Source organism: Argopecten irradians, chromosome 15, assembly GCF_041381155.1.
Source record: "Argopecten irradians isolate NY chromosome 15, Ai_NY, whole genome shotgun sequence".
Taxonomy (NCBI): Eukaryota; Metazoa; Mollusca; class Bivalvia; order Pectinida; family Pectinidae; genus Argopecten; species Argopecten irradians.
In genome coordinates, this window is record NC_091148.1 from 10,963,729 (window position 1) to 10,976,099 (window position 12,371).

Here is a 12,371-nt window from a genome sequence, read left to right on the forward strand (position 1 = left end):
CCTGGAATTATTGTATTTATTTCCAGCTAAATCCCGGAGTTCCAAGAAGGCCTCCAGTCGGACAGCACACAAGCGCTCCATGTTTCCGCCAATCACAGAGAAGGTTGCAGAGGAGGAACTGGAAGCAGAGGAGACCAAACGTTCCCCAGAGTCCCCTCTGACGCACCTCTACTATGGGTTAACGTGGAAAAACAGGGACTGGTCCGAGTTTCTCGGCAGCTGGGCTTTCGTAAATGGCGTGAACTCTAAAGGTATGTAACAATTGAAACTGAAACAAAGTGTCTTAATAACGCATCTATTCACGGGTAGCTTTCGGAGACCGTCTGGTTGTTGTTGCAGTCCTTAGACTGGTCCCCTTCTCGTAGTTCTCTAGTCTCCGCCAGGCTGTGTTCACTCTATGAAGCGTACGCAAGGGAGGCAGCTGAAGAGGGAACCAGTCTAGTCAGTCCTAACTGTGATCAGTAAGGAGTTTGAGATCTAGCCTGTACTGAGTATCAGTCATATGGCCCATGACCCATATTTAATGAACATGTTCATATTTAAGAAACAATAACTCATGTTAAAATAGTATAGATTATAAACTGGTTATCATCTCAAATTTTATAGATTGAAAATTAATGAAGATCTGGGATAAGAAAAGATCTCAGATTAGTAAAGATCTCAAATACGATCAAAATATTTAAAATTAGATAATATTTCAAAGGAGTAAAGACATCAACATAGTAAAGATCTCAAATTAGCATAATTTATGCACTTCCAATGAACTCAATTTGGCACCTGGCAGAACAAATAAACTTTTTATTTTCTTGTTTAATGAAAGTTTGTTATTATCTTTTATCATTAATTCTTATTAAAATAACTATTCTAATATCCTGTTTATCATCATTTTGCTGTTTTAAATGGAACGATTTGCTTTGTTTTAGATAATGATCTTGGTATGGGAAAATAGTAGGTAGTCAATAATCTAATGACCAGCTGCTTCATCCGTGTTTACTGTTCTACTAAAACCCTGCTTTTAGTACCTTTTATCGCCTGATTTAAAAAATCAAACATTCGATCGACTGCTGGGACATTCTTCATTCGTAATAATATTCTTTGACTATCTGCTTTTGAAAGAAAGTGCATATTTCTCGCGCTCTTGCTAGCACTTTACAATCAACTCAGTTACCTGTCTATGCCCTGTGCTTGCTAAGTTTTCAAGGCTTAAATTGTTATGAACAATTTCGCAAAACAAACTAGCTTAAATGTTTTTGCAACGTTTCAAAAGACGCAGTTGTGCGTGCACCATTATTTGGTATCTGTTATATGTACGTCTTGAGCATTGCCACTTTCGCTTCGTATAAGCTATGGCAGTTATATGTGTATTAACGAAAAATACGAAAGGTAATTAAATTTAATGATCATAGAACAAAGTCGTTCAGTAACATATTTGTATAAAATGTGGTCAATAATCGGTTTTAGAAGAAATGCTAATAATAGAACGCTATTATTATTCACAATTACGTTGAAATTCAAGCACTAAGGACAATGAAACGTGCTTACTTTTCACAATTACACTGAAATTCAGAACATTAGAACGTGCATACTATTTCTAGTTACACTGAAATTCAACTAAAAGAACAATAGAACATGCTTACTATTTGTATCAATGCAGGTAAAGGCGTAGGGCGGTTGAAAATAATTTCGAATTTTAATGGAACAAGGGGGAATGGCAAATATATGAATCAGGAATTTCTTTTAATTCTAATTTTTCATATTAACGGGATTTCACTAAATATTGTTTTCCTTCTGTAGCTCATCACGCAGAAATTATCTTAATACATGTCTTAGAGGCATATTTATATACATTTAACAAGTTATAACTCATTTCTAATAAAGATAATATTTTCTATGCAAATTTCAACCACAGTGTTTTGAAATATTTTCGTTTATGTAAGTTTAAACTGCATGCAATTTTTACATTGCGATTGCAACCTGGTTTTTTTATTCCAATTTTACTTCAAAGTTGAAATAACTTGTTTTGACGTTTGGAAACTAATATTTTCATAAAGCTAACACATGCCGTCACAATCAATACCTACCCAAAAGGGAAGATTACTCTGCAATTGACAAGTGCATAATAAATAATAATAACATTTGTTACAAGATACAAGTAAATGATGCAAATCATGTGTCGGGCATGCTTTCCGATTTTACATGAAGGATTTTGATATATTAACGATTTTGTTATTTTGCTGTATGTTAAATACAGGGTTATTTTTCTTGATAATCAATGTAAAACAATGTAAAAATCAATGTTAACCTAAAATATTCAGAAGGAATTTTCTTTTCTGTCTTTCAGATTTCGATGGGCTAAGTGATAGTTTCGATGATTGCTCTGATGAAGACGATGTGTTTATATCAGACGACTCATTAAATGACACGGATACTGATTTCGATGCTGAAACGGATACAACGTCACAACCGGAAAGTGATGGTTACTATGGAAACGACACACGCTATAACAGTGACCTCCCAGAAAGTTTAAACGGAGGCATCACGATACCAAACCTTGTGTTTGAAAATAAAAACCTCGTTCGGAGCAAAGGACACGCCGATTTATCGTGTTTTACTTCAACTCGACCATTAACGTTTGCTAAGGACGAAAACGCCAACAAGAAAATACTTCCGAATGACGACAAGCATCTGTGTAATAATGTAACCACAGCGCCACCTTCCGACCATAAAAGTGACTCTTTCAAATCAGAACCGGAAATGACCTATTCAACGGGAGATAACTCACATAATAAAATAAATAAACTGGATTTACCATCACATTCTATGGGAATAAACTGGTCTGAAATATGTTTCATGTTGTCAGGATCAGCGTCGATAGCGCTGTTTATGGACGTACCACCACATGTGTTTATTTTCTCCATTATCATCAGTCAGTTATTTTATATACTAATACGATTCCTTTTAAATTCGGAATAATTTTCAAATACTATTTTAGTCTGCTGTCATGGTCAACATTATTGCCAGGTATTACAAGCTTAATGCGATGTACATTACAATGTTAGATTCTATGCAATTTATTGAGATATACCACAACATCTCATACTATTAAAGGCCCATTACCTTTCTTCAACTTAATAGTGAAATGTTTCGTGAGAGATACGCATAAAACATTTAACAAAATTATTTTGTTTCAACGTGAAGGCCGTTTATGTGACTCTGTCGCTTCGCAACGTTCCGTTTGGCAACGGAGAATGACATTGAGATATGTGTAGCCTTAGTTGCGTAGTTATTGCATAAACTAAAAACAAGATTTCATCTTAGGCTATCGATATAAATTGTGGAATGTTATTATATCTTTTAAGAAACTTTTTCTTTTGAAAAGGTAGTGGGTCTTTAAGAGGCGAAATTTAATTTCATAGAATTTGTTTCTCACAACATTTGTATATATATTATAAATGGTTGTATTTATTTCGACTATTGATTATAAAGATAAAATCAATTTTTCGTGGAGACCAGATTTAAATTAGGTTTACCTATGTTTAAAAAAATCCGTCTATGTCTTATGTCCACATAGAGTATTTCTGATCTATCAGAGTTACTTCCCTTCCACTCACTCTTCAATACTGGAGGAGTAAAGTAAGGGGAGTAACTCTAAGATCGCGAAATCAAATCTCTGTGAAAACAAGTTGAATTACTATGTTTGGTTTAAGATGATAGTAAATATACAGAGTCAATGGTAATTAAGTCAATGGTAATATTTACTATATTTATATGTTTCGGTAGTTATGATACAATGTACACTCATTCTCCACAAACAGATGGAGTATACTTACAGTACAACTCCACCCATTCTCCACAAACAGATGAAGTATACTTTAGTTAGGCAACATATTTACATAATCCAAATGGAATGCTGGCATTCCGTTTTGTGGTAGTGTAGTTGTTCTATTGCAGTGGCGTTTCTTTAAATATTTTATTGGCTAATTGTGACATAACTATACTACTTTAAGACATAACACTATTATGTTTACTTTTTTTTTAGGATTGTAAGTTAATTAAGCATTAGACGATGTACTGAAAGAAGTGTAAACCAATGTATTTTTGCGGACGATAGAAATATCGCAAAAACGTCCTTTGGTATAAACGCGATTTCCCCCCGCAAAAATACAATTATCTTGTTGTACAATTAAAAAAATTGAAAAATTAATGTTTCAGTTGCTCTAATTCGTTACAAGCTATGAAAACATTGTTATTTTTTTATAGAGATGTTAAGGTTCCTGTTAAGAATAATATGCATTCAAACAGTTTCTACTGATAACGGAGGTAAAGACATTTAGGATCTTAAATGGGTGTTCATGTCATTTATAGATTTTTTTATGCGAATCTGAAAAGTTTTTATTATTGCGAGCCTTGGCGAGTCAATAAATAAATATTCGAAACAAGTTTCACCATATCTCAAATGGAATGAACCCAAATTTAAGATATTTTATCACGTAATTACAAAAACCTACTTTTCGAAGAATATCAACGTCAAGATGTGCTGCTAATATCCAGGGGAGACGGTAATTTTGTTCCGCTGTTGTCGTGTCTTAGCGTCACGTTTTTTTATGTCAATTCATTGTTTCTGTCATGATGTCACAATAAACTTCCTGCCCGGTACAACCAATGGGATATATCCGCTTATATTGTACTAGTGTCGTATGCAAAAGTACTTGATGGCGAAATCACTGTATATCAGGCGAATTGTAGGATAATAAAGTTTCTAAGGCAGAGGAATTGTTGAACCTCGTTAACACAAACTTATATAGCTAGTTTTGTTTTTTGCTTGTTGTAAATTTCAAAACATTGCAAGTTAATGTCAAATATGTTCAAAATTTAAGTTGCACATTTTAATTTAAAGTATATGAAAAGGATTTGATGATTAATTTCTTCAATTCACTTATTAAAGGAAACAGGAAGTGAGTTCAAAACAGTTTCATTTTAGTAAAAATGTAAGAACTTTACACAGGAATAGGTGAAGTGTTGAAACTTATACTTTTTGTAAATAGTCCTATGTACTAATTCATTTTTTATAAAAATAAATACCTTCAGTTTGGTTTATGTCAATGCAGAAAAAGGAAATGATAAGATGTAGTAAGAATATTCCTTGTACATATACAACTGTATATATTTAATATGTATATGTGTATATGGGTAGAAACATTATTTTGTATATACAAGATAATACTGTTATTTAATGATTATTATAAAAGTTTGAAAAGCAATAAAAACTCAGGTCAAGCGTTGATAGGTTAAGTGTTGATGAGTGATTAGATAAGACAATAAATTATAATTATACCAGCGAACATGAGTTTGTTATGTATTTAACATCACAATATGATACACAGGGGTTACTATCACTGTCGTTATGTCCTCTATATTCCAGGGGTTACTATCACTGTCATTTTATCCTCGATACTCCAGGGGTTACTATCACTGTCGTTATATCCCCGATACTCCAAGGGTTACTATCACTGTCATTATATCCTGGATACTCCAAGGGTTACTATCACTGTCGTTATATCCTCGATACTCCAAGGGTTACCATCACTGCCGTTATATCCTCGATACTCCAAGGGTTACCATCACTGCCGTTATATCCTCGATACTCCAAGGGTTACTATCACTGTCATTATATCCCCGATACTCCAAGGGTTACTATCACTGTCGTTATATCCTCGATACTCCAAGGGTTACCATCACTGCCGTTATATCCTCGATACTCCAAGGGTTACTATCACTGTCATTTTATCCTCGATACTCCAAGGGTTACTATCACTGTCGTTATATCCTCGATACTCCAAGGGTTACTATCACTGTCATTATATACCCGATACTCCAAGGGTTACTATCACTGTCGTTATATCCTCGATACTCCAGGGGTTACCATCACTGTCGTTATATCATCGATACTCTATGGGTTGCTATCACTGTAGGTATATCCTTGCTACTCCTGGGGTTACTATCACTGTCGTTATATCATCGATACTCCAGTGGTTACTATCATTGTCTTATGTCCCCGATACTCCATGGGCTACTATCACTGTCGTTATGTCCTCGGTACTCCAGGGGTTACTATCGCTGTCGTTATATCCTCTATACTCCAGGGGTTACTATCACTGTCGTTATATCATCGATACTCCAGGGCTACTATCACTGTCGTAATATCCCCGATACTCCAGGGGTTTCTTTCACTGTCGTTATATCCTCAATACTCCAGGGGTTACTATCACTGTCGTTATATCCCCGATACTCCAGTGGTTACTATCACTGTCGTTATATCCTCAATACTTCAGGGGTTAATATCACTGTCGGTATATCATCGATACTACAGGGGTTACTATCACTGTCGTTATACCCTCGATTATCCAGGGGTTACTATCACTGCCGTTATATCCTCGATACTCCATGGGGTTACTATCACTCTCGTTATATCCTCGATTTTCCAGGGGTTACTATCACTGCCGTTATATCCTCGATTCTCTAGGGGTTACTATCACTGTCGTTATATCCTCGATACTCCAAGGGTTACTATCACTGTCGTTATATCCTCGATACTCCAAGGGTTACTATCACTGTCGTTATATCATCGATACTCCAGGGGTTACTATCACTGTCGTTATATCCTCGATACTCCAGGGGTTACTATCACTGTCGTTATATCATCGATACTCCAGGGGTTACTATCACTGTCGTTATATCCTCGATATTCCAGGGGTTACTATAACTGTCATTATATCCTCGATATTTCAGGGGTTACTATCACTGTCATAATATCCTCAATACTTCAGGGGTTACTATCACTGTCGTTATATCCTCTATACTCCAGGTGTTACTATCACTGTCGTTATAACCTCTATACTCCAGGGGTTACTATCACTGTCGTTATATACTCTATACTCCAGGGGTTACTATCACTGTCATAATATCCTCTATACTCCAGGGGTTACTATCACTGTCATAATATCCTCTATACTCCAGGGGTTACTATCACTGTCGTTATATCCTCGATACTTCAGGGGTTACTATCACTGTCGTTATATCCTCTATACTCCAGGGGTTACTATCACTGTCATTATATCCTCGATACTCCAGTGGTTACTATCACTGTCGTTATATCCTCGATACTCCAGGGGTTACTATCACTGTCGTTATATCCTCTATACTCCAGGGGTTACTATCACTGTCGTTATATCCTCGATACTCCAAGGGTTACTATCACTGTCTTTATATCCTCGATACTCCAGTGGTTACTATCACTGTCGTTATATCCTCGATAATCCAGGGGTTACTATCACTGTCGTTATATCCTCTATACTCCAGCGGTTACTATCACTGTCGTTATATTATCGATACTACAGGGGTTACTATCACTGCCGTTATATCCTCGATATTTCAGGGGTTACTATCACTGTCGTTATATCCTCGATACTCCAGGGGTTACTATCACGGTCGCTATGTCCACAATACTCAAGGGGTTACTATCACTGTCGTTATATCCTCGATACTCCAGGGGTTACTATCACTGTCGTAATATCGTCGATACTCCAGTGGTTACTATAACTGTCGTTATATCCTCGATACTCCAGTGATGACTATCACTGTCGTAATATCATCGATACTCCAGTGGTTACTATCACTGTCGTAATATCCTCGTTACTCCAGGGGTTACTATCACTGTCGTTATATATCCTTGATACTCTAAGGGTTACTATCAATGTTGTTATATCCTCGATACTCCAATTGGGGCCGCGGTGGCCGAGTGGTTAAGATGTTCCGACATATTACCACAAGCCCTCCACCTCTGGGAAGCGGGTTCGAATCCCATGTGGGGCAGTTGCCAGGTACTGACCGTTGGTCGGTGGTTTTCTCCGGGTACTCCGGCTTTCCTCCACCAACAAACCTGGCACGTCCTTAAACGACCCTGTCTGTTAATAGGACGTAAAAATAAACAAACCAAACCTCGATACTCCAAGGGTTACTATCATTATTTTATATCCTCTTTACTCCAGGGGTTACTTCCATTGTCGTTTTACCCACTTCTGGAATAATTCATAGTCAAAAAATAGATTCTTATAATCACTCCGTCCAATAGAGGATCTGATCTTGTTTTCGATTTTCGATGACATAAGTAATTGAGAGAAAATTTAAAGATGCTGTAAATATAAGATACTCACCATTTGAACAATAACTGATATTACATTTTGTTTAGATGTGTCTAATTAATACAAATGTACATATGATATAATTTATTTTAATTTTGGTAATGTCACAACGACCCCATCATGCAAATCTAGGTCACACTGACATCGTCATGCAAATTTAGGTCGCAGCGTCATGTCATTCGAAATCTAGCTCATAGCGACCCGGCTGTACAGATCTACCATCTAGGTTAAATCGGGGTCATGTCTCAGACTTTATTGACAATAGGGTGGCGCCATTATTAAAAACCATCGATCAAATGCTAGTACCTTATAACATATAGAACAAAGTGCTATAGATTTTTTTCCGGGACGCAATGCATTATTTTTAATATTTTTTCTGACATAAAATAATAAACGCAACCTTTGTAATGGTGGTTATGATGTAAAGATAGAAGAAAATAGGCCATTCGTCAGCGGCGTAGCATCTTTAAATGTTAACTGATGGAAATTTTAATGCAATCATTCTGAAGGAAGGGATACCACTCAGAAAAGATTTGCAAAAAGCCGAGTTCATTATCCTTACAGTGGTTATCTCCCTTTCTGCTTTATTTTCCATTAAAGAACATTTTAAAACTAACCAAAAAAATCCAGTTAATCTTTACAGTTGTAGACCATTTGAATATAATCAATTATTCTGATCAAAACATGTAATTAATTACTTATTGATGAAATAATATTTTATTGCATTTATTAATAATAAATACAACATTTTAGCTTAAATCGTGTAGAAATGTAAGAATTAAAATCAATACATGATACTTATATGACTCCTAAGTGCATTTTACATGCTAATGATAACACTAAATAGAGCATTATGAGGTCTAACAATAAGAGATAAATGATGCACAATGCATTCTATATTTTAACCAAATACATATGTACTATGACCTTTTCCTTAATTAGACGTACATGGCTTAAAGATGCTCCACCGCCGACAGACCATAAATGATACTCATCATTTGAACAACAATTTGTGTTTAATCGTGTATATATATGACTAATAAACACAAAAAATGATATGAAATAATTCATTTTGTTTTTGGTGCATGCGCAGTCAGAACTTCATTCTATATAGAACATAGTGCTACGGACTTTTTTCGGGATGCAATTAATTATTTCTAATATTTTTATCTTGAAGTAAAATTAGAAGCTCAAACTTTTCAATGGTGTTAATGGTGTAAAGTAAGTAACTTTTGTAAATGAAGAAAAATACTAAATCGTCTGATCCTGTTTTTGATGTTGAAAAAATACCATTTGTCAGCGGTGGAGCATCTTTAATGATTTAATACACCGGGTCTGGATTAAAGCTCTGAGTATATTCACAATTTAAATCACATGGAAGAAGAATACACGTTAATACACTACACATTTGTAAATGTTGAAGTAGCCGCAAGAAGTAAATATCTTAGTTTAATCATTTTACATACTTTGAGAACAATTTTCGTCAAAAAAACGCTAACATTACTGCAGATTTCATAATATTTGTCTGCATACCCAGTGATACAATCGTCAAACAAAGGCTTAAAACCATATCAACGAAATAAAGCAATTTAAAAAAAAACCCAAACAATCAAAGCACCGACAAGAAGATGGGATAGAGGTTTGCCTATGTCAACACAATAATACACAGACAGATAAAGGATCAAAATGGAATTCGGCAATTTACGTTTACACTGCAATATCTATAGTCAGGCTGTGAGGCCAAGTTCTGCTTCATAATTTCATATAACATTACTGTTAGAACTTGTGAAGAGACCTCTGCATATCCGTTTTCATCTACCCATACAGTTATGTAATGAGTTGAAACTATTGTTAATACATAAAAATGTAAGTGATAACAGACATTGGTCATTGCAACATCAATAGATTTTCACAGCTTTTTCATCAAACCTGGTGGTATTCAATAGATTGCTGAAGAAAAAATATTTTTTAGATGATTATTTAATAAATTGTGCGGATAAAGATGATAAAATGGTAAACTACCACATAAATATTTCCTTGTTCCGAATGCCCTTTAAAAACTCTTTATATTCTCTATAATAAAATGTTCGTTCCTTTTAAATGCACTACAACGCTCACAAACGATATTTTGAATTACTCTATAAAATAGTATCGTTTTTTTTTTCATTTACAAAAGTTATTTTTTACACCATTACCAAGATTAAAAAGATTGAGTATCTTATTTTACTTCAATTTTTTTTAAAATTACGTCCCGAAGGAAGTTCATGGCACTATGCTCTATTTGGAATAACGTACTCACCAAAAGCAAAAACAAGCTGATTTATATTAAGTTTGTGTCAATAGACCTACATTATATATGAGTAAATACCAATACTAATTTTTCATATGATTAGAGTCGTTTATGCTCTGTCGGCGATGTAGCATCTTTAATACTTTTTTGTCACTACGAAAAAATAAAGATTTCTTACATGAAAAAACTGATGTAGATTGTGCAATCCTTTTTCGATTTATTATTGAAATAACATTTGTTGGGATGCAAACGTACATGATCCTTCTAGCAGTCATCCTATCTACTTTGAAAGCAGAAACGACGTCCCGAACTACTAGATGTAATACAGAGAATAACAAACTAAATAATTTTACACATACCACAGTGTTAGGGTTTGTAAAGTTTTGTGATGTATTATTAAAACAAAGGAATATTAGTTAGCTATTGTGTTCTATAATTAAAGTCTTGGTTCTCATTAGTTAACACTAGATAGAAAAATAAATTTGGTTTCTTCAGATCGAATTCCAACCAGGGTAGCTACAATGTATGTTGAAATTTGGCGCATTTTGCACTAAAAATCCTGAAATCCTAATGTTTTTATCTATCCATTATCAAAATTGATATTTGAACCTAAATCTCCATCTGAATTTTCAAATTCATATCATGGTTATCTAGGAATAATTATCTGTTAGAAAACATTTTTACTTTTGAAATTCACAATGAGCCAGTCAATCAGCGGTCGCGTTAACATTCAAGCCTGGGCTCAATCTTGTATACACAGGGACCATTTCGAAGGTCTTTTTAATCTGTTCATAATGGAATACAGTTATCTTAGTTATGAAATAGCAAACTGACAGCTGCCCATTTTAACAACGGAAAGAACCGCCAGTACTGAGTGCCGTTTGTTTGTTAATCGCACATTTAATCAGAATTCTTATTATATTATTTCCAGTCGACTCGACTTCCAAGATATGTCCATTAGACAGATGAGATTTCCTTCGGTAAATGTTCCCACATCGTGCATGCACACAGGGATTGTTTACCTCGCCGAAAGATAATAATATGAAATAGTGACTAGGTCGTTCCTATTTATTTTTAGTTTTTTCTTCATTTTGAACAAAATGGTTATACAAACTTTTAAATTTTGTTATTAACACAAAGTACACAACTTTTACCATTATTTTCAGTTCTATAATTCGTTTTATCTTTTATTAACGTTTTTTTAACGATTTAGTCCCTTTAAGGGAGTAGTACGACTGGCTTGCCCGTTTTTCAGTATGATATGACCGGGTGGGGTGTACATGTGTGTCTTCGGCGCATGTTGCAGTGTGTTAAAATTATGGAAAACGCAAGAGTTCCACTATTACCAAGGGGACACAACACTAATATATCACAGTCTCCAAACGCATACCCACATTCACACAACGTTCCACATTGCACACATGAGAGGGCGTCCTTAGAATTTGCTATATTTCCCCAATGGGGCCTCGCCTCTTAGGCCCCTGACGACGCCGCGCCGTGACATAAGTTCACCGGAATTCAGGCCAGGTGAGTTAAACACTTATTCAATTGTAATTGAACGTTGAACCTACTATTGAATATATGTTGTGATGATGTAATATTGATGATGAAAGGCAAATTTAGTGTTAAAATCGCCTCCCTGTATACTGTCAACCAATTTTCTTTGATATGTAAACGATATCTGACGGTGAAAACGTCCCAACCCTGACACTGTTATAGGTATAATAAATATTAAAGTAAAATTGTACGATTTTGCGGGTTTGAAATTTCGCGATTTGCTTATTTTCGCCAAAAATGTTATAGACTTTGAAATCGTCATTCACATAGATAACTCGGATATGTAAAACTATAATTTTGATTTTCACGATAAATTAATTTTA

The 12,371-nt window shown here is 34.9% G+C and overlaps 1 protein-coding gene across 1 annotated transcript in view; it reads left to right on the top strand.

Annotated features, from left to right (window-relative positions):
• The window catches only part of LOC138308495 (uncharacterized), a 45,139-nt gene extending 39,797 nt beyond the window's left edge, over positions 1-5,342 (top strand). The window contains exons 3-4 of the mRNA XM_069249501.1: positions 27-251; positions 2,342-5,342. Of these exons, the coding sequence (XP_069105602.1) occupies positions 27-251; positions 2,342-2,973 (857 nt within the window). The 3' untranslated portion in view covers positions 2,974-5,342. The remainder of the gene's footprint in view (positions 1-26; positions 252-2,341) is intronic.
• The last annotated feature ends 7,029 nt before the right edge of the window (positions 5,343-12,371 follow it).